This window comes from Miniopterus schreibersii, assembly GCF_964146895.1.
Source record: "Miniopterus schreibersii genome assembly, chromosome: 2".
Lineage (NCBI taxonomy): Eukaryota > Metazoa > Chordata > Mammalia > Chiroptera > Miniopteridae > Miniopterus > Miniopterus schreibersii.
Window position 1 is genome coordinate 70364737 of NC_138102.1, and position 23379 is coordinate 70388115.

Consider the following 23379-nt stretch of genomic DNA (forward strand, 5'->3'; position numbering starts at 1 on the left):
TGGACTTGAGAAGAATGTGTATTCTGCTGCTTTGGGATGAAATGTTCTGTAAATGTCAATTAAATCCATTAGATCTAGTGTCTCATTTAAGGTCTGTGTTTCCCTGATTTTTTATCTTGATGATCTGTCCAACGATGACAGTGGGGTGTTAAAGTCCCCCACTATGATTGTGTTGCTGTCAGTCTCCCCCTTAAAGTTCACCAAGAAATTTTTTATGTATTTAGGTCCTCCTATATTGGGTGCTTATTTATTTATTTATTTATTTATTTATTTATTTATTTACTTATTTTAAAATATATCTTTATTGATTTCAGAGAGAGGAAGGTAGAGGGAGAGAGAGAGAGAAAAATCATTGATGAGAGAGTTGTCATTGATTGGCCTCTTTTTGCATACCCCTTACTGGGGATCAAGCCTGTAACCTGGGCATGGGCCCTGACCAGGAATCGAACAGCGATCTCCTGGATCCTAGGTCAATGCTCAACCACTGAGCCACTTCTGTTCGGGCTACATTTATAAAGCTTATTTCCTCCTGTTGGATTGATCCCTTTAGTATTATGTAGTGACCTTCTTTGTCTCTTGTTATGGTCATTATCTTGAAGTCTATTTTGTCAGAAATAAGTATTGCTACTCCAACTTTTTTTTCATTTCCATTTGCATGGAATATTTTTTTTCCATCCCTTCACTTTTAGCCTGTGTGAATCTTTTGCTCTCAGGTGGGTCTCTTGTAGACATCATATATATAGGCCCTGTTTTCTTATCCATTCAGCTACCCTATGCCTTTTGATGGGAGCATTTATTCCATTTACATTTAAGTTATTATTGATATATACTTATTTAATGCCATTTTCCCCCTTTTTGCTGACGTACCTTTCTCTCACTATTCCTTCTTTTTCTTAGAGCAGTCCTTTTAGCATTTCTTGCAATGCTGGTTTGGTGGTACTGAACTCCTTTAGCCTTTTTTTGTCTGGGAAGCTCTTTATTTCACCTTCAATTTTAAATTATATCCTTGCTGGATAAAGCAATCTTGGTTGCAGGTTCTTGCTTTTCATTACTTTGAGAACTTCATGCCAATCCCTTCTGGCCTGAAGAGTTTCTGTTGAGAAATCTGTCAGTCTTATGGGGATTCCCTTGTAGGTCACTGCTTGTCTCTCTCTTGCAGCCTTAATATCGTCTCCTTGTCTTTAACATTTCCCATTTTAATTACAATGTGTCTTGGTATGGTTCTCTTTGTGTTCCTCTTGTTTGGAACCCTCTGTGCTTCCTGAATGTGTGTGGCTTTTTCCTTCATTAGCTTAGGGAAGTTTTCTCCTTTTTTAATTGAATATCCATTTCATTATTTTTTAAAATTTATCTTTATTACTGAAAATATTACAGATGTCCCCCTTTTTCCCTCATTGACCCATTCCACTCTCCCCCCATACCTCCACCTCCCCAGCAAGATTATTTTCATAGCCTCTTAATGTATTTTCAAGTTGTCTAATACTATTTCTTTTCCTTTCTACAAATTAGTTGAAGATTCTGGAATTGTTTTTTATTAAGAAATTTTAACGAGAGTTTTAAATTAAAAAAATATATATATATATATTTTTAATCCTCTCCTGAGGATATTTTTTCCATTGCTATTCAGAGAGAGAGAGTGGAAAGGAGAGAGAAACATGGATGTGAGAGAGATTCATCAATTGGTTGCCTCCAGCATGTGCCCCGAACCTGCAACCGAGGTACATGCCCTTGGGTGGAATCAAACCTGGGACACTTCTGTCCACAGGCCAACACTCTAACTACTGTGTCAAACTGGCTAGGGATACATTAAAATATTTTAACAAACAGACTTTGTATTGTACAAAAGCACAAGGTCCTCAGAGCTTAGAGTATCCATACATGACCTGACATTTCTTAAATTTATATAGTAGAGTCGATGCTTTACAAAAGTATGGTGTTTGTGTGTGTGTGTGCGCACATTGTCTGCAGGTTGAATTTTCAAAATCAAATGCTTAGAGGGTTTTTTTTAGTTAAGGAATTTTCATTTAAAAACCAGACTGCTCCTGCTGCTAGTCTGCCATGTGTTACCGTTACCTAATGAATGAAATCTTTAGTATTACACAAATAGGTGGATAACACACAGCAGGAGAATAATTCTCAAATTGCTTTTCTCTATTTTCCTATTAGCTGAAGTGGATTTACTAGAAATATCCCAAGAATGAGTGGGCCTCTGCTTTTCAATATCTCCTCTGGACCTGTTGGGTATCCATCTGCCAGATACACTAGAAAGAATTAAGTCATTAGTAACACTGATTGCTTTCTTGCATGCACTAAACACCAACTGGGGAAAAAGCAATTTAATTTTTTTTTATATTGGAAAATATATCTAACATAAAAGTTACCACTTTAGCTCTCCCTCTGGGGAGCACACCTGTGCCTTTCCTGCCCTCTTTTTCTTTCCCCCAGGCACATTACCTATGCCTTTCCCTCTCCTAAGCTCCAGGGCCCTTCTTTTGCTTCTGTAACTTGTTTCCTGAGCCTAAGCAGCCCAGCTGGCTCACTTCTAGTACCTATGTAACTTTCTAAAATAAACATTCCCTTATAATTTGAAAAAAGATGTTATCATTTTAACAATTTTAAAAAATGCATTTCTTTGGCATTAAGAACATTTACATTGTTTTGCAACTATCACCACCATCCATCTCCAGAACTCTTTTCATCTTACAAAACTGAAAGTTTGTACCCATTCACAGTAACTCCTTCCCCCCTCTCCAGAAGCTCTGGTAACCACTATTCTACTCTCTGTCCCTGAATTTGACTACCCTAGGTACTTAATATAAAGTTCAGTAATTTTTATATCTGTCCATATGTTATTTGGTTTAGATTACCTTTCGCAGAATCTAAAATGTTTAGTAGGTACATTGCTGTCACAGAACTTTCTATGATGTGCAAATATTTTATATCTACCCTGACTTATATGGTAACTAGAAGCCACCTGTAGCTCCTGAGTACTTGAAACGTGGCTAGTGTAACTGAGGAACTGAATTTAAAATTTTAGAAACAGCACTGGTATCAATGTAATTCAATGGAGAGAGAGAGAAGTCTTTTCAACATATGGTGCTGGAACAACTGGATGAGAGTTGAAAAAAATATTACCCTTAATCCCTACCTTATACCATATACAAAAATTAATTTGAAATGGCGCTTAATAATAAACAGAAAAGTGAAAATTAGAAAGCTTCTTGCCAGAAAGGGGACGTTGGCCTTGGCGGGTCTGCCTAGGGCCAGCCAGTAGTGTGTGGGGTTTTGACTTTGAATAGGAAACATTTCACAGCATGAGTCTGGGTGAATTTCAGAGGACATTTATTAAAGCTGGGGACAGTGAAACAAGAAAGGGCTGGGGAAGTGAGCCTAGGCTGGTCTGCTTTGGCTCACTAAATCAGAGAAAAGGGAACCTTGGGGACAGGTTCTGGGGTTTCCCCAGGATGAACTGCCTGCCCATTGCTGCCCTTTACAAGCCTTGTGGGGTCCCTTGGAGTTTAGAAATGCATGCCTGTGGGGACAGAGGGGGAGTGGGAAGTGTGCGCCTGCTCCTGGGAAGGAGTGCCTGTTGGACTTTCATTTTGAGGGGTTTTAAAGGCTGGGCGTTTAGGGGAAGTCTTAGAGGAAGATTAATAGAATATTCGTCTTTATGCTGATAGACCAGAATAAGATTTATTCTAACTTTTGTCCTTGGGTGTGGTTGGCAAATGGCACTAATTGGATTTCTGCTCTCAGTCTCCCTGAGTAGGGAGATTTAAGCTATTTACCCTCTGCTTGGGGAGAAGTGCAAACCAGTCAAGTGTCCTTTTCAGGGAAGATAGGATTTACTAGGTGACTGCAAACTGCTTGGCATCTAAATTTTCTAGATGGCTGTAAACTGCTGTGTAACTGTCTCCGTCTCCCTATTCCACTTGTCCTGGCTTACTGACCTGTCTCATTCCGCCCTCAGAGAGTTCCAGCCCTAAAATCTTGCAGGGGTGATGAGGAAGGTCTACCTTCAGTAACTGTTTCCTGCTGATAGGGGCTGTGGTCCTTGACTGTATAGGGTATGGAGGTCTCTTCCTGCCTGATCTAAGGGGGAAAACGGAATGAAATCAGAGGTTGGAATAGACAGGCTGTTAGCTGATTTCCCAAAGTAGGAATAGGCTGGAGTCCCCAAAGCATCATCATCCTGACATGGAATTGCTGTATCATTCCAGAAGCGAAGTTGGTAGAGTGTTCCATACTTTACTGACTCAATTATTTAGTCCTGAAAATAAGTCAGTTTAAATTGTTGAGTCTTATTTCAGGAGGCAGTAATGCTGATGGGTTTTCAAAGAGAGACCTATATTGTGTAAGCAAGCAATCAGGTATTTAATAAGCAGTGTGTCTATGAAAATAGAAGAAAAAAAGGTTAATGATGACAGCAAATTATAAGCCGGTTTCTAAGTCTAAGATTTTCAGTCGAGAAGGCTTAAAGTTTCTTTTGCTGGAATAAAAGTAAGCAGTGACAATTTGACAGATTTTTTAATTTGTAGTTTACATATTTCTGGTGATGTCGTCAGATGTTCAGGTAAATTCTGTATGGTTGGCACTGTATTAGTTCTCAATAATTCTAAGTCAAAGGATGGGAGAAAAATAAAACACTAACTTGGAGGGTTGAAGACAACTAGAATTCAGGAATTTGTTCAGTTTATAGACTAAAAACAAAATTTTAAACTTTGAAGACAATTAATTGCACTACAGTCCAATATTCACAATTGGGCATTGTGATTTTTATTGAAACACATTTTTTCCCCTAAAATTATTTCATTTCTCATTAAAGAGACTGTATTAAGTCCCATTTTAATTTCACCTGATTATTTGCATAAATACAAGAGTAGCACTGATTATATAGGCTTTTTAAAATCTTTGTTGGAATTTCACTTAAAGGAATCGTTAGACTGAGCTTGTCAGCCCCATAGGGCGCAGAAGCCAAGCCACACAGTTGCCATCTGGCTTTGCCAGCAGTACCTATAGGGTGGATTTTTCAAGTTCTTGAGGTCCCCAAAATGTCTTCAGGTTCTTTTTTTGGCATCTTTAAGGAAAGCAGTCATTCCTTACTTGGAAAGACTGCTATGAACCATGTAAATAAGCAAGGTATCAGGCCATTTTTCCAAAGAGTTTTTATTGGCTTTAAAGTCAATTTTTATTTTTTAAAGCTTTTTGGGTGACATCCAGAGTCCAGGAATGTCCCTCTTGATTATAACATTCTAGTCAAAGACTTGGTTAATAAAACCACAATTGGAACCTGGTTTTATGTGTCCTATTATAAAGAGAACAGATTCTTATTAGACTTGTGTAAATGTATTATCATGGAAATAATACTCCTTGAAGAGTTACCAAATTTTGGAGGGATTAGGTAGGGAGAAAAATATAAATGCTTCAATGTTGTTTATGAGGGTATAATTTACCAAACTGTTCGGGGACACACACACACACACACACACACACACACAAATTTTCTAATATCTGGAAAACAAAAAGATTTCTTTTAAAAATCAGCAATATTTTGAACAAAGTCATAACAATAATAATTCTCAGTTCATTCAGTCCCATATAACAAATTTTTGTCCTGATTATTTGCCAGTATTTCCATGAATCCAGTTATTCCGTAGAGTTCTATAAATCTTTATCTATTTCAAAGAGATGACCTGCTTAGAAATCTGTAATTTAGAGTCAGAGTCCTTTTCACAAGTTTTTCCAAAATGTAACATATTTGTAAATGTATCAGAGTAAAATAATGACTGTCTATAAATGACAAAACTTAAAATGGCATGATTATAGACTTGATTATAATGTAATTGATTTTAAAAAGTTGTTTTTGTAAGATATACTATTCCAAGATAACAATTTTTGGTAAATAATTATTATGAAATGACATAAAATAATATAAAGTTTAGCATTTTTAGATTCAATACACAATTTTAACATATAAAGAACAAATAATATGTAAGATTTTAAAACACTGCACATGGATTATTGGAACTGTGCATTGAGTACTGGAAGCAATTCATAAATGCCTCACTGTGTGGACCAAAAACACTGAGCCAAACGGGCCAGGGCACATTTAAGCCTTTTATCCATTTTGAGTTTGCTCTTGTGTATGATGTAAGTTGGTGGTCTAGTTTCATATTTTTTTGCATCTACTTTTCCAATTTTCCCAACACCATTTATTGACAAGACTGTCTTCACTTCATTGCATGCTCTTGCCACCTTTGTCAAATATTAATTGACCATAAAGGGGCAGGGTCAATTTCTGGGCATTCTGTTCTGTTCCATTGATCTATATTCCTGCTCTTATGCCAGCACCAGGCTGTTTTTATTCCAATGGCCTTGTAGTATAGTATGATATCAGGTATTATGATACCTCCAACTTTGTTAAGATTGCTGAGGCTATTCAGCATCTTTTTTGGTTCCACATAAATTTTTGGAATATTTGTTCTAGATCTGTAAAATATACCATTGGTATTTTTTTAAAATAGGTTTTTTATTGAGCTGTAGCTGGTTTGGCTCAGCGGTTAGAGTGTCAGCCCATGGACTGAAGGGTCTTGGGTTCGATTCCGATCAAGAGCACATACCTTGGTTGCAGGCTTGACCCCTGGCCCAGGTTGGCGCTCATGTGGGAGGCAACCAATCAGATACATCAATGTCTCTCTCTCCCCCCCTTCCACTGTCTCTGAAAAGCAATGGAAAAAATATCCTCAGGTGAGGATTAGAAATATATATATATATATATATATATATATGTGATTTTTATTGATTTTAGAGAAACAGAAAGAGGAATAGAGAGAAATATCGATGAGAGGGAAACATCAATTGGCCCCTTCCTGTGTGCCTCCCACTGGGGATTGAGCCCAAAACCTGGGCATGTGCCCTGACCAGGAATTGAACCTGAGACCCTTCAGTGCCTGGGCCAACACTCTACCACTGAGCCAAACGTGCTAGGGCTGAAGTGCTTTATGTTCGAGTAACCCTTACGGTAGCCTAATGCTCCATCACAATGCCTACGCCATCCACCTCACTTTGTCTCATCACACAGGCATTTTATCATCTCACGTCATCACAAGGGTGAGCACAGTACCAGAAGAACACATTCACATAACTTTTATTACAGTATACTGTCAGAATTTTCCTGTTTTATTATTAGTTATTGTTGTTAATGTCTTACTGTGCCTAAGTTTATAAATTAAACTTTATCATAGGTATGTAGGTATAGAAAACACATAGTATATACAGTAAGTCCTCACTTAACATCATCCATAGGTTCTTGAAAACTTCAGGTTGAAACAATGTATGATGAAACCATTTTACCACGGGCTAATTGATGTAAACAAGAGTTACATTCCTACAGCACATTTCTGGTCACAAACACATCGCCCAACTTCTAAATAAAGACCCAAAACACTTCTATTAAGCACTGAAATAAATAGCTATATGTACATTTAAGAAAGATTAATAAAAACAAGTGAGATGATCCTTTTCCAGCCTGCTTATTCCAGTTCAGGGTCCGAGGAGGCGAGAGCCTATTCCAGTAGCTCAGGGCGAACAGCGGCACTCACCCTGACAGGCCACCTTCGCGTTGCAGGGCGCACTCACCCCCACATCCACTCAGCCTGGGACAATTTAGAGGCCAGTCACCTCGTGTGCACATCTTTGGGATGTGGGAGGAAACCAGTGCCCAGAGAAACCCATGCAGACATGGGAGAATGTGCAGACTCCACGGACGGTGGCTCTGGCGGGGAATCGTTTTTTCTCGTCGACATTGCGGCGGTGTGACACGACACGAGGAACTACGGCGGTTTCAGGCACTCACGGGGGCCCTGGGAACGTATCCTCCGTGGACAGCGAGGACTGCTGCACATCATGCCGCTCGGTATCGGGCTGGCGATTATCTTTGGGCTCCCTCACTCAACTGGAATCTCTGCGAGGTAAGGACTAGGTTTTATATATCACTACACAAAACCAACCGCAGTCAATTACTCAATTCACGCCACACCTGCCCGTGCTCATTACGTTAAGCCGAAGAACAGTAAGAGAAGCCAAGCGAGAGTCTACCTCAAATATTGGCTCGTGGTTTGGAGTAGAGAATTCATTCAGCTCTCAAAGAGCTCTACAATCTGTATTCTAGAGGTTACTGTTATTGACTCATATTCTTTACAACTTTTATTTATTTTTTTATTGAAAAGTAGCAGTTTAATCCCTAACTGTAACATGATTAACAATACTTTGTCTTTAAATAGGGGTTTACAAAGTTACAAATTTTATATCACTAAATCCTACCATGTTATAAAGTCCTGAATAGAGAAAAATGTGTTTAAATTATAGATGGTTAAAACAAAGGCATATAAAAAGAACAAGTGATCTTTCCGAAATCACATAATTCTCGACTTTCTTTTCAATGATGTATGCTTGTTTTCTAAAGTGTGTACTTTACAGAAAACCTAAATAAACTTTTAGGTCAAGAAATGTGGCTTGATTCATTAAAAAATACATTTGTATGGCCCTGGCTGGGTGGCTCAGTTGGTTAGAACATCGTCCTGTACACCAAAAGGTCATGGGTTCAATTCCCAGTCAGGGCACATACCTAGGGTGCCGTTTGGATCCCCAGGCAGGGCGCGTGTGGGAGGTGACCGATCAATGTTTCTCTCTCACATCAATGTTTCTCTCTCTCTCGCTCTCAAATCAATAAACATATCCTTGGGTAAGAATTAAAAAAACCCAAAAACCTATCTGTAAGTATTGTGTATTTTTAGCTGTACTTTATGAACATTCTCAAAGATTCCCATGCCTCAGTCAGCTTCCTGGCATAGGTCCATTTCATTTATGTAATAATAAATAATAAATCAGCATTTTGTTGATTTAAGGTTTTCATCCAAAAATTCAATAATGGCTTCTTCCTCTGCTGATTGAAGCAGTCGCTGAATTAGCTGATCCAGGCACTTCTCCCCACATAAAAATTTCTGGTAAAAGAGAGAGTTACGAAAATCTGATTAGTAGAAATAAAGAAGAAATGAAGCAAAGACTTAAGTGTATATTTATTTCGTCTCTTTACAGTCATTGTTTAATAGCAACAAAGAATTATTAATCTATAATATAATGACTACAACTGCTAACTTAGAAGGATGCTCATTGTTATTGAGTCATATTCTTCATTTTTATTGAAAAGTAGCAGTTTAAGCCTAAGTGCAACATAGTTAACAATACTTTGTCTTTAAATGGGGGTTTACAAAGTAGTTTAAAAATCTTACATCACTAAATTTTACCATGTTAAAAGTCCTGAATTAACAGATGGAAAAAAGTGTTTAATTTTAGATGGGAAAAAAAGGCATATAAGGAGAACAAGTAACCTGTCCTATACCACATAACTCTGGTTAGTATGGCTTTTTATGTAAAAAGTGAATGCAAAATAGTAAATAGAATTATATTCTATCTTTTTTTTTTTTTTAACCCCTCACCTGAGGATATCTTTTCCATCGCTTTTCAGAGACAGTGGGAGGGAGAGAGAGAAACATGGATGTGAGAAAGACACACCGATTGGCTGCCTCCCGCACACATCCCTACCAGGGCCAGGGATCAAGCCTGCAACTGAGGTATGTGTCGTTGGCCAGAATCGAACCCAGGATCCTTCAATCTGAGGGCCGACGCTCTAACCACTGAGCAAAAACAGCTAGGGCATATTCTATCTTAAATTGTTTAAATTTGTATTTTGTTTAAAAATCAATCTTGTAGAATCTGGATTTTTCCAATAACTCTGGAGACAACAAAACAGAGATCTGAATCATCTTTTGAAATTTACCATCCCCCTCTCTTGAATATTCCTCTCTGCTTGACTTCTCTGACAAAACAGTTCTAAGTTCTCAAACCACCTTAGGGAGGATATATTTGCTGAATCCTTTCTCCTCTTGTACCCTAGAAAAATAAGCTTCTTATTCTTGTCCTGAAAATGCCATCCTTTTCATTCAGATCATGTTATTTCACAAGGGAAAAGACGACTGAAATGCCCTAATGCCCCAGGCATCCTGTTGCCAGGCTAAAGTACAGACTGTTCCTTGACATCCTCTGCCTTGCCGAATACTCTGGACCTGGCTCAGCTAAAGCCCCCCAGGACATTCCAGCTCACACATCTCATGCCAACCCCCTCCAAATTTAAATTACTTAATCCACCCCTAGCTGGTGTGGCTCAGTGGTTAGAGGGTCAGCCCTTGGACTAAAGGGTCCTGGGTTTGATTCCAGCCAAGGGCACGTAACTCAGTGGCAGGCTCGATCCCTGGCCCTGGCTGGGGCTCATGCGGGAGGCAACCAATCGATGTGTCTTTCTCACATCACTGTTCTCTCTCCCTCCCTTCTACTCTCTCTGAAAAGCAATGGAAAAAATATCCTCCAGTGAGGAGTACAAAAAATAATAAAATAAATTCCTTAATCCATAAGTGGTTTATAATTGTTGTTTTTTTTTCTTAAACTGGAAATACTGTACAGGAGTCTTAAAATCTGGAAGTCTTGTGTAATAAAAAATATTTACGCTTGAATATTTAGGGGACAAGTATCTTGAGGTGTACAACTTGCTTTCAAATGGTTTGATAGCAATACAGGTGTGTATAGAGAGAGAGTGGAGGAAAAGAAGGCAGACACAGCAAAATGTTCACAACTGTTGCATCTAGGTACAGGGTGTATATTGAACATGTCTTTAAACGTGTGCTTGAAAACTTCAAAATAAAAAGTTCAGAAAATTTTTTCTCTCTATGTTAACCTCCAAATAATTCCACTGAATGAACACTGTTTCAATTAGACCTCCCTATAGTCTTCCATAAAGTCCCTTTCTGAGAAATGACTAAAATGATAACTTCAAGTACGTTTCCGGTGTTAAAGAAGTTTTGTTACAGTTGTTGGCATCAATGAATTAGCACATTCTCATATTTTAGAAATGCTCAAAGTCTAGACATTGGTTTCATGGAAATATTTTAACGTGGGCATCCAGAACACAGAACATTTAAAGTTTTGCTGTTGGCATGAACTATCTTACATTTAGTCTTTCCTGAATGGTCTTAAAGTTGAATTTTAGGTTAAGTGTATACACTTAAGTTATCTCTCAAGTTAAACCGTAGGGGGAAAGAATGCCTTACTATCTTTGTATTCCACTAAACACTGGCATATAGTGAAACTTAATAAAACTTAAAAATTAAACAGAAAGTAAAAGCACTGTAATGAAAATTTTTAATTAAGATTTATACACTTTGAGCATAATATGAAAATTTCTTATAAATTTAGTGTGTCTGGATCTCAAATTATTATAGCATTGTCACGGTGACTTCTTCATTTGGAAATTATGTAGCTAGGATTATGTCTTCCTAATAACCACATCACATTCACAGCTCAATTGGATTAACTTGAGTGCTAAAGATAAAATGATTAAAGAGGAAGGAGCTATAGTTCCTACTTTTCAGAAGCTCATAATTTAGTGGGGAGCTAGGCAATAGGTATGCATCATAATATTGTGCAAGAAATTTAAAAATAAAGAAGGTTTTGCGCTGGTCGTGTGGGCCTGTGGATAGAGTGTCAGCCTCACACTGAAGGCTCTCTGGTTCGATTCCCAGTCAAGGGCACGTATCTAGGTTGCAGGCATGTTCCCTGGGCACAGGCGGGAGGGAACCAATCAATGCCTCTCTCTTTCTCTCTCCCCCTTTCTCCCTCCCACTCTATCAAAGAAAAGAAGAAAGGGTCTTAAGGGAGCCATTATTTTGGAAAGAAGGTGTCATCAGGGAAAGAAAAAGTTTGAATTAGATCTTAAAAATCAAATAGTATTTCTCCAACAGAGACAAGCAGAGCATTATAGTCAAAAGAATCAGATTAAAGATGGTGGCAGACTGAGTGGAAGCTACACTGACACTCTCCTGGGACCTAACTGGAATTACAACTAAAATAGAGAAAAACCACCCCGAATAATCAGCTGCGACTGAAGACTAGCTGGAGAGCACACTCATAACCAAGGAGGAAAAGTGGAGCCCACATAGAGACTGGCAGGAAGTGAGGAGGCACAAGAGGGTGGGCAGCAGCTGAAGGTCCAGAGGGAGATCTCAGCTGAGGGGTTCCCACTGAGGACTCTGGGGCCTAAACCCCAGGCTGGGCTTCCCAGCCAAGAGCACCAGAACTGAGAAAGGTGCTCACATAACATCTGGCTGTGAAAAGCAGCTGGGTTTCTGTCTGGCAGAGAGAAATGGCTGGAAATTCAAGCACCCTCTTAAAGAGCCAACACACACAATTTTGTGCGCAGCCACTCACCTTGGGCTCCAGCAGAGGGAGGGAAGAGTAGACTGGAGCAGTGTGAGGAGAATCCTGGATTGCTGGCTTGGGGAACAGAGCTCAGAGGGCAGCCATGTGGATTCCTGTGCCAAGTCATTCCCCCATACAGCAAAGGGTATCTTTCCCAGGCAGACCTTTACCATCTAAGCAGCTTTTGCCTGGGAGTGGAAGCAATTGCCCCACCCCATGGAGTTTCTACAGCCTGAGGCTCATTAAGAGACTGAATAACAATCACCCTCTGGGTGCTTTGGGTCTTTGCCTGATTTGTTTCTGGACACAGGGCTTGGGAAAGCAGACCTTGGTGAGCATTTTGGTCCTGTCCAAATACACCCAGCCCCCAGCCCCAGCAGAGGGAACAACAAGCTGTGGAGTGTGGAAAGCTTTAAACAGGGTACTCAAGGCCAGTCACAAACAGCATCTGACATTGGCCTGGACCAGAGACCCTCCAAAAGACTGGGAGTCTTAGCAGATCTACCTAATACAAAGAAATAAATCCAAATAGGCAGTCAAAGTGGGGGGACCAAAAAACCCCAAAAAACAAGTCCCCAATGAAAGAACAAAAGAATTTTCCAGAAGAACTAAATGAAATAGAGATAAGCAATCTATCAAATACAGAGTTCAGAATACTGATCATAAAAATGCTCAAAAGCATGAGAAAAGAAATTGAAACTATGGAGGAAATTAAGAAATAAAGAGAATGAGAAACATAGGCATAAAGAAATAAAATGGCAATAGTACATACCATCAATAATAACCTTAAATATAAATGGATTAAATGCTCCAATAAAAAACCATAGGGTAGCTGAATGGATAAGAAAACATGACCCGCCTGGCCAGCATGGCTCAGCGGTTAGCATCAACCTATGATCCAAGAGATCTTCGTTTCATTCCTGGTCAGGGTACATGCCTGGGTTTCGAGCTCAATCCCCAGAAGGGGGTGTGCAGGAGGCAGCCGATCAATGACTCTCTTCATCACTGATGTTTCTATCTCTCTCTCTCTCCCTTCCCCTCTCTGAAATCAATAAAAATGTGAAAAAAAGAAAATATGACCCAAATATATGCTGTCTACAAGACACCCACCTTAGAACAAAAGACTCACACAGGCTGGAAAAAAAAATCCACAAAAAAAACTTCTGGAGGATTTTAAAGGAGAGATGGGCAGCAATACAGTCATAGTAGGAGACTTTAACACCCCACTAACTTACTGGATATTTCTTCCAGACAAAAAAAATTAACAGGAAAACAGTGACTCTAACTGACACACTAGATCAGATGGATTTAACTGATATTTACAGAATATTTCACCCCAAAGCTGCATAATAGGCATTCTCCTCAAGTGCACATGGGACATTCTCAAAGACAGACCACATGTTAGGACACAAAACAAGTCTCTACAGTTCAAGAAGAGTGAAATCATACCAAGCATCTTCTTGGACATTTACATCATGGAATATTATGCAGCTGTAAAAAAGAAGGATCCCTTACCCTATGAGACATCATGGTGGGACCTGGAGAGTATTATGCTAAGTGAAATAAGCAAAGTCAGAAAAAGAGAAGTATCACATGACCTTACTCATATGTGGAACCTAATGAACAAAATAAACTGATGAACAAAATAGATCCAGAGACATAGAAGCATGGAACATACAAATTTCAGAGGGAAGGCAGGGGTGGCTCGGTGAGTGGGGAGAGATTAACCTAAGAACTTATATGCATTTATGCATAACCCACAGACACAGACAATAGTGTGGTGAAGGCCTGGGGGGAGGAGTACAGGGTGAAAGGGATCAATGGGGAAAAAAGGGGGACATTTGTAATACTTTCAACAATAAAGATAAATAAACTTTAAAAAAAAGAAAAAAAACATACATATAAAAAATATGCCAAGAGTAATGAAAATTACTGTTTCATAGTAATAAAAAATGAATGAAAAAAATAAGGAATAAGTATGAAGAAAGACCTGGAAACAAAGTATAGGTGACTCTTGAACAACATGGGCTTAAACTGAGTGGATCCACTTACATGCAGATTTTTTTCAAATATATTGGCAAATCTTTTGGAGATTTGCTACAATCTAAAAAAACTCACAGATGAACCTTATGATTTTCTTAATAGCATTTTCTTTTCTCTAGCTTACATTATTACAAGAACATGGTATACAATGCATATAATGTATTATGTGTTAATCAACTGTTTATGTTACTCGTAAGGCTTCTGGTCAACAGCAGGCTATTAGTAAAGTTTTGGGGGAGTCAATTAAAAGTCACAAATGGATTTTTGAATGCATGAGGGCTCATCATCCCTAACCCCTGTGTTGTTCAAAGGTCAACTGTACATTAAGGCGCAAGGCAGGGGAAATTTCCAGTGTAAATGGAATATAGGACAAGAAGTAGGCTGATGCTAAGAAATGTGCGCAAGGACTTTGAGAAACAATAAAAATACAAAATAGTGTATCACATGGAAGCTTGTACTTATAATCTACATAACTAAAAATAAAAATACCTACAAGGGAATTCATAGGAATACTGGGTGACTTACAGACACCAAGGGTAGGGAGGTACAGGGCTGCTGCCACCACCCTGGCAATGCAGCTGGGCCTCAGGAGTAAATGAATATGGGAATTCATCTCATTAGGATATTTTCCATCCAGTTCTCATTTTTGCCCCTTTCACTATATCAGCTTCATTCTTTTCTCACTGAAGATTGCTTTCTCTCCATGGCTGGAAATGTGGCTTCTAACCTCTTGTAAACTTATGTATTTCAGCTTTAGTCACCAAGGGAGAGGATGACCCTCTGTGTTTAAAAATCCTGGGAAGGAACTTATTGGCTAGGACGTGTTCAAACTTCAAACAAATCAAGTATTGTCTTGGGTCAGGGTCATGATCATGTAAGAACATAGCAGTTCCATCAGGAACTATGTGGGTGGAGTAGAGAGAAGGTCTAGATAATAAGGAGAGAACAGAGTCCCACAGGCATCCACTTTCTTTTCTCTCCACTCCTTCCATTGTCTTATAGTAGTTGCCCTGGGGTTAAGGCCCTTGCCACTTTTCTTGCCACTTTCACAACTATTCAGTTACTTAACTATTCAGTTCCTAAACTAGTGTCTTTCCTGCATGCAGACTTTAATGCTTTACTACAACACTTTTTATGCCATTTTTTCCTTTCACTAATATGGAATGTTTTCTTTTTTTCCAATAAGCTGGTTAGTGATTATTAGAGCATACCAATATGATTTTCCTTGTAATTTCTGATTCTGATGTGCTTCTTTGGTTAGTAATAACATGTTACTATTTAGGCCAAAGTCAGATATTTTATAACTATAAAAGCCAGTTAACCTGCTTCCGTTTCATGGCGAAATACTATACCGAGCACCTATGTGCCCTTCTAAAATATATTACTAGTTATAAGAATGTCACTGTCTCATAGAAAATCATCACCACTACTAGAAAAATAACTGAAAGATTGTGGTGTAATTAGAACAATATGATCAAATGTGTTTGGTTATTACGGTGTGTTTCCTGAGGAAAGGGAAGTTGGCAAATATTTTCTCCTTTTCGACAAGGCACTTAAGTTCCTATGCAAGGCAGCCTTAAATTGCTGAGAAAACAGAGGAAATGGCATAAGACACACAGAAATTTCTAAATACTAGAAAATGTAGCCCTGGGTAGCTCAGCTGGTTGGAACACAATCCCGATACAACAAGGTTGCAGGTTTCATCCCCAAACAGGGCACACACAAGAATCAACCAATGAATGTATAACTACGTGGAGCAACAAATCAATATTTCTCTCTCTCCCCTTCCTTAAAAATCAATCAATAAATAAGTAGACATTTCCTTTGTAAAATTAGAACTTTAATTTTGAGTACAAAATAGACTAGAATCAAGTGACAGAGCCCCTAGGTATCCCTGCACCAAGGAAAGGATAAAAACTGTGTCTCCTGCTTTTTCCACTCAGTCCCGTAAAGGACCTAGTTCACTGAGCCCTCAGTGGAAGCAAAAGGGAAATTTTTCTGTGCTTCATCATTAATGTACTAATGTCAGTGGTCCTGGCCAGATGGGATTTAGTAAGGTTAACATTCGAACCAAACTGACATTGTCTTTTCCTCAACATTATAACTGTAACACCTCAATCTAATGAATACACATTTGTGGTGCGCAGGCACATAAGATGCCCTCTAGTGCACACACCTTGCATAATTCCCTCCCTTAACTGTAGGCAAAAACTGTGGCTATGATGGAATATCACTCCAGTGATTAGGCTGACTTTAAGTTAAAAAGGAGTGTTACCCAGGTGGGCCTGACCTAAACATGTGAGCACTTAAAAGGGCCTGAGCCATTTCTGCAAGAGGTTCAAAGTGGGAGAGGGCATGTGGAGGGACCATATAGCAAGTAACTGCATGGGTCCTGAATAGTGAGCAGCATCGCCCAGCTGATGGCCAGCAAGAAAATGGGAGCCTCTCTCCTACAACGGAAGGAAATGGAACAGAAAGGTATGCGATCTGGCCAACACCCTGATTTCAGCCTTGTGAGACGTGGAGCAGTGAACTCCGCTCTGTCATGCCCAGTTTGTGGTACTTTGTTACGCAGCAATAGAAAACTGATACACATGTATACAGTCATATGCTGCATAGCACCACTCCAGTCAACAGCAAACTGCAATTCAACAGTGGTCCTATAAGATTACAACGGAGCTGAAAAAATTCTCATCATCTAGTGACATCATAACGTTGTAGCCCTTTTATGGTACTAGCACAACGAATTACTCATGTGTTTGTGGTGATGCTTCTGCAAACACACCTACTGTGCTACTAGTCGTATAAAAGTAGCACATACAATTATGTGCAGTACATAGTGCTTGATAATAATAAACTATGTTACTGGTTTATATATTTACTGTACTATACTTTTAATTGTTATTTTTAGAGTGTACTCTTTTTCCTGATTAAAAAAAATGTTTGCTGTAAAACAGAATGCCCGGTTACACTGGCAGCAACCTCCTACATCTCGTGTTTACCATGTCTCTTGATTGCAGCATTTAATTTTGTGCTTGATGTAATCTCATGTTGTTTTGTACAGTAACATGCTGAAAAGGCTTACAGCCTAGGAGCAATAGGCGCTCCATATAACTAGGTGTGTAATAGCCTATATCATCTAAATTTGTGTAAGTACACTCTCTGATGTTTGCACAATGATGACATCACATAATGATGCATTTCTCACAACATATCCCCCTGGTGAAGCGGTGCATGGCTATATTTAAAATATGTTAATACATTGTGGCTGCATAACAAAAAAATTAGAATTTACAAGATAGCTGTTCCAAACTGGCATAAAGACCATGTTTCTTACCAGCAAACTAATAAAAATGTTTGCAAATTTTAGGGGACTACCTAACATAAACTGGCTTAGTGATTTTAAATTACTTGCTGATATTTAGACATTACTGTCTAGAATTGGACTATACTTTCTTCAAAAGTCGAAGGTACATAAAGCATACTCAGTGATAGTACCTTAATATCACGAACTTCATACGCTATCCTGTGGTCAGTGACTCTGTCCTGGGTGAAATTATATGTCCGAATTCTCTCTGACTGGGCTCTTGTTCCCACCTGTGCCATAATAAAAAGCAAGTCATATTTTAACTTTAAGATTACCTCTGTTACAATAAAAAACAGTACTTGTAAATTACTTTCCTATTTTAACAGTTTAAATATTTTCTAAAGTTATATATACAAAGTAGCAAAGAGCAAAAATGAGCAGAACTTAATGTTTAAGACTACAGGTTTTAAAGCTTAGTTATGGGAAAAGAATTTACATCTCTTTGGTACTTCAAACTCCGTATGTATAAAACCAAGTTATCTTTCCACCCCAATCAGTTCTTCCTCCTGGTTTCTATAAATGACACCACAATGTTCCCTTTGATCCAAGTAGAAAACTCTGACATCCTGCAATATAACAAACATTTCACGGGAGCTTACTATCTGCCAGGCTTTGATATAGACACTGATGCCACCTTCAACTCATCCCATTCTCTAACTGCCCACTTCCAATGGCTCCAAGGGTCTCTCATTACATCCTGCCCTGTTTCTACTATCGTTCAAGGCTCATTACTTCCCATAAAATCTCCTGATTAATCTTGCAATTCTCTGCTGACATTGTGTTACCCTGCTTAGTTAGCCTTCCTGAAGTAGTTTTCTGATCAATTTTCTTCTTTGGTTCCTTATCTTCTAAGCAGACATGACTCAACTCAGAATTCAAGGCACTTCATAATGTGGCCAACTTGCCCAATGTTATTTCTGAAAATGATGTATACCTCATAATGCTATTTATTGTACCATATCATTAATATGTGTGCCCGTGAACTCTGCTAAAACCTCATCTCAAGGGATGCCCTTTCCTAACCATCTCTGCCACCTCTGCCAGTCCTGGTCCCAACAATTGAAATATGATACCTGCCTTCTTTGAAACTGCACACACTTGGAATCTTCACACACCAAAGTTTGCCTTATGCTGTGGTTATCTGTAACCTTCTTAGTCTGTGCATCTCCCTTACTTCCCCAGCATACAATATCCTCTCTCTCACTTCACTTTTTAAGACAAAAAAGACATTTCTGTAACTTATTTTCTAAAGCAAATAATATGAAACAAAACTCCTAAATACGGCTGATCATCAGGAGAGTTTTAATTAAAGATTCCAAAGCCCAAGCTCAGACATACTGAATCAGGGATTGTGCATTTTTAAAACATTTCCTACCCATCATTCTGTAACCAGCCAAGTTCGGAAACTACTATCTCAAAGCACAGTATCAATGCCCAGGACCCTACCCAGATCAACTACAGCAGAATCTCTAAGAGTGAAGCCTAGGCACCTGCAAAGCTCTTCAGGTGATAAGTGGAGCCAGGGCTGAGAACCTGGCATAATGCCTTCCACATAAAAGCTACTGTATGTATTAGCTGAAGAAAAACTCTAAGCATTAGAAGTATCAACTAAGAAAATTTCAAACAGATGGACAAGTTAATTGGGAAGCATTCTGGATTCCACTTTTTCCCCACTCTCTCTCAAAAACAAACTACTTTTTTTAAAATTTAAAATCATACAACACTTTGTTTACCTAAACTCTTTTCTGGTTTCTCAAAACAGATGAAGAAGATATACAATTTGCGTAAGGCCAATGTTGAATACTTATTTTAAAAATTACTATGTGAAACGTCTAGTCCCAAAATGTCAAATGGAAAGTAAATCCCAATGTTTTTCATTAAATCAAATGTGGCAGTTTTCACAATATTTATGGTATCACTTATTAGCCAAGAAGTAATGGTTTGTAAATGAGCATTCCTGCCTGTAAATGTATACACTTGGTGCTGTGCCACAACCTGGGGTTACCACTAACAGAAGATTAATATATTATTTATCCTGTTGCTTTAGCTACGTGCAAATTAGAATGTGGTTAAGGGAAACTAGAAGGGCAGAGGTGAGAAAAGACTAGGACATCTAGGCAAAAAAAACAATGTTTAGTTTTATGCAACTGATTATCCTAAAGCCACAAAATCTTCCAAATTTACTGATGCATACAGATCTAAGAACAGTTATTTCTGGATTCCACTTTTTCTTCCACTCTCTCTCAAAAACAAACTACTTTTTTGGAATTTAAAATCATACAACACTTTGTTTACCTAAAACAATGACATTTATTCATTTTGCTTAGAACTCATCTACTTATATATTTGAAGAAATAATACTGTGCATGTACACAGTACAAAATTCCAAAAGTATAAAAGGGCATATAATGAAAAATAAATCTTCTACTCCCTGTCCCCAGGCTTCATCTAGCAATCAGTTACCAGTTTTTTGCAGTGCCATTTATTTTTGATCTCACATAAAGTTATAATAAAAGCATAGGTTTTCAGATTTTAAAAATCTAAAAATCTCTTAATTTCCAGAGAATTACGTTGTCTTTTACACTAATTTCCTTTCAAAACAGTTATGATAGAGTCCTAGCCAGTTCTGCTCAGTGCTGAGAGCATCGGTCCTGAGTTGGACTTTGGCCGAGGGCATGCACCTCGGTTGCAGGCTTAATCCCCAGCCCTGGTCAGGCCACATGCCCGAGGCAACCAATCGATGCGTCTCTCTCACATTGATGCTTCTCTCTCTCTCTCCCCCACTCCCTCTGAAAAGTAACGGAAAAAATATCCTTAAGTGAGGATTAAAAAATAACAACAAATAAATAGATAAATAAATAACTTAAAAAAAGTTATGTGTAACCACTGGAGAGAAACAACTGGGAAATAATTTTTAGTTTACGCATATGTCATCTACTCATTTGCAAGCGGGCATGTCCAATTTTAGTCATAATCTGTCAGTTCAAATGCATTTAAAATTATTGCTTATTTACAAATGAGTATGTTTCCCTATGCTCTAAGAGTTTTCCATTTGATCAAAAACAAATACTGTTTTCCACATAAAACTTTTTGTACAGAGGTATTAAATTATTACACCAAACAAATCTTACCTGCAGTTTTCTAGCACTTTGTTGTTGACACTTGTCTTTCTCAATAATCTGCTGGTAGAGTTTAGCTCTCAACACACGCAAAGCTATTTCTTTATTTTTTATCTGTGATCGTTCTTGTTGGCATTCTACTACAAGCCCTGAAAAATAACAGGGGTCAGAGGTAAGCTGTAGCCTCCACAAGCCAAACTAAGATAGAAGTGAGGTGTCAGCCATGTAGTTCAATAAAATTGGGGGGAGGGGTTGAGACTTGAGGACTATTTTAAAGGGGGAAAGGTTAATCAGGGAAAGATCACCAAGATTAAATACACTTTATTATTTTATTTTTATTTTTTTATAGTAAGTTGCATTTAAAAAAAAAAATCTTTATTGATTTCAGAGAGAGGAAGGGAGAGAAAGAGAGATAGAAACATCAATGATGAGAGATAGTCATTGATTGGCTGCCTCCTGCATGCCCCCCCACTGGGGATCAAGCCCACAACCCGGGCATGTGCCCTGACTGGGAATCAAACTACGATCTCCTGGATCCAAGGTCGATGCTCAACAGCTGAGCCATGCCTAGCCAGGCGCATTAAATACATTTTAGATTTAGCATACTTCAGAAATTACACCTGTTTCTCTTTCACATTTCTCTCTCTTTCCCCCTTCCTCTCTCTCTAAAAGTTAATTAAAAAAACACCAACCAATCCTCAGGTGAGGATTAAGAAATTGGTTTTTTAAATTATAGGCAGTAATAGTACTAAGTGGTATTTAAAGATTTTCAATTATAAATGAGAACAAAAATACCATATTTTTATTCTAAAAAGCCCTTAAATTTTCTTTAACTTCTTTGAAATTGAATTGCATCTTACAATCATTGGCATGTCATATAATTGGCAGTGTTTTTTATGTTTCTTTATGGAAAGAAAAGTCATGTGTTTTTCAATGAATAGGTTCTTAATTCAGATGAAATGTTATATATAATCAAAGATTAAATAACAATGCAGCTATATAGAAGCAGTAGCTTAAAAAGCATGTGATTCTTCAGAGTCACATGGAGAAAATGTGCATGGAGAAAACTGAAGAATGATCTACAGTTCTCACTTTTGATTCTATCAAGAACATAGTTTCCATTCTTAGGATGAAAGAAATAGAAGAAACACCAAGTTTCCCCTGCAGTAGATGCTAAAATCATGGCAAACTTCTGGACTGCTTATAATATAGATCAATATCCTACAATATGAGGTAAAACATGCAAATATCCAATAATTTGTAGAGTTCTTAGGTAAATTCCGGTAAGCTGCACAAATTATAACTTCATTTTTGGTGATAAAGGACATATTTCTATATGTATAGAAAATAACTTGAAAGGATACACACCAAAGATATATACCAACAATGGTTAATGAGTGTGTTTATGGATGCTTTCTGTTCTTTTTTTGCTCATGTATATATTCTAAGTTTTTACAGTTCCTTAAAGAATAAAATTCAATATAGAAAACTTAAGAGATATAATAAAATTATCCTACTGTTAGATATTTAGGTTGTTTTAACTTTTGCTATTACAAACAGTATAAGCAATAATTGGCTAAAAATGAATTTAAAATTTTTAAGTGACATCTGATTTCAAGATGGCCTTCTCTCTTTTTTTTAAAAAATTGATTTCAGAGAGAGAAAGAGAGAGATAAAAACATCAATGATGAGAAAGAATCATAGATTGGCCGCCTCCTGCTATCAGGGATTGAGCCCGCAACGTGGCATGTGTCCCGACTGGGAATTGAACCGTGACCTCCTGGTTCATAGGTCAACACTTAACCACTGAGTCATGCCGGCTGGGCCCTCCTCTTTCTTTTAAAAATCACACTAAAGCCCGGCTGGGCGTGGCTCAGCGGTTGAGCATCGACCTAGGATCCAGGAGATCGGGGTTTGATTCCCGGTCAGGGCACATGCCCGGTTTGCGGGCTAGGCAGCCGATCAATGACTCTCTCATCATTGATGTTTCTATCTCTCTCTCTCCCCCTCCTTTCCTCTCTCTGAAATTAATAAAGATACATTTTTAAAAAAAATAAAAAAATAAAAATCACACTAAAACAATAAGAACAAGAAACAGAAACACAAACTCCATCTGAAATAAAATGAGGTGATGTATGTAGCCCCCAAACACAATATAAACAGACAGAAAGCAGATGGAAGAATTTAAATGTCTTAGTAGAGGGGAGGAAGGTGAAAGCTCCCTGTAGAGGAAGATGCTGACCAGAAACAAGCCAATTTGCCCTGCTGAGGGCCAGAAAGGAGTAGGAACTGAGGCATCAGATAGTTCAGAAGTTGGGGTTAAGGACTTGAGGACTAAAAACACAAAGTTTTGAAGTAGATCGTGAAGCCTTTCCCTCAACCTGTAGCAGGCAGGAGGTACAGTCCTTAGAGAATTACATAAGGACAGTTAAAGATTTGATACTAGGTACAAAGAAGGGCAAATATGAGGCATGGCACTGAAAACAAGAGGATTAGTAAAAGTTTGTTACTGAACAGTGAGACCTTAAACTTACTCTCAGT

General features: G+C 38.3%; 1 protein-coding gene across 3 annotated transcripts in view; it reads right to left on the minus strand.

The window, feature by feature from the left end:
• Positions 1 to 7122: 7122 nt before the first annotated feature.
• Positions 7123 to 23379, minus strand: part of MTRF1 (mitochondrial translation release factor 1) — a 51283-nt gene continuing 35026 nt past the window's right edge. For all 3 annotated transcript variants that reach the window (XM_081130389.1, XM_081130387.1, XM_081130388.1), the window contains 3 exons: positions 20851 to 20987; positions 17851 to 17949; positions 7123 to 9002 (listed from right to left, as the gene is read on the minus strand). In XM_081130389.1, the coding sequence (XP_080986515.1) occupies positions 8886 to 9002; positions 17851 to 17949; positions 20851 to 20987 (353 nt within the window). In that variant the 3' untranslated portion in view covers positions 7123 to 8885. The remainder of the gene's footprint in view (positions 9003 to 17850; positions 17950 to 20850; positions 20988 to 23379) is intronic.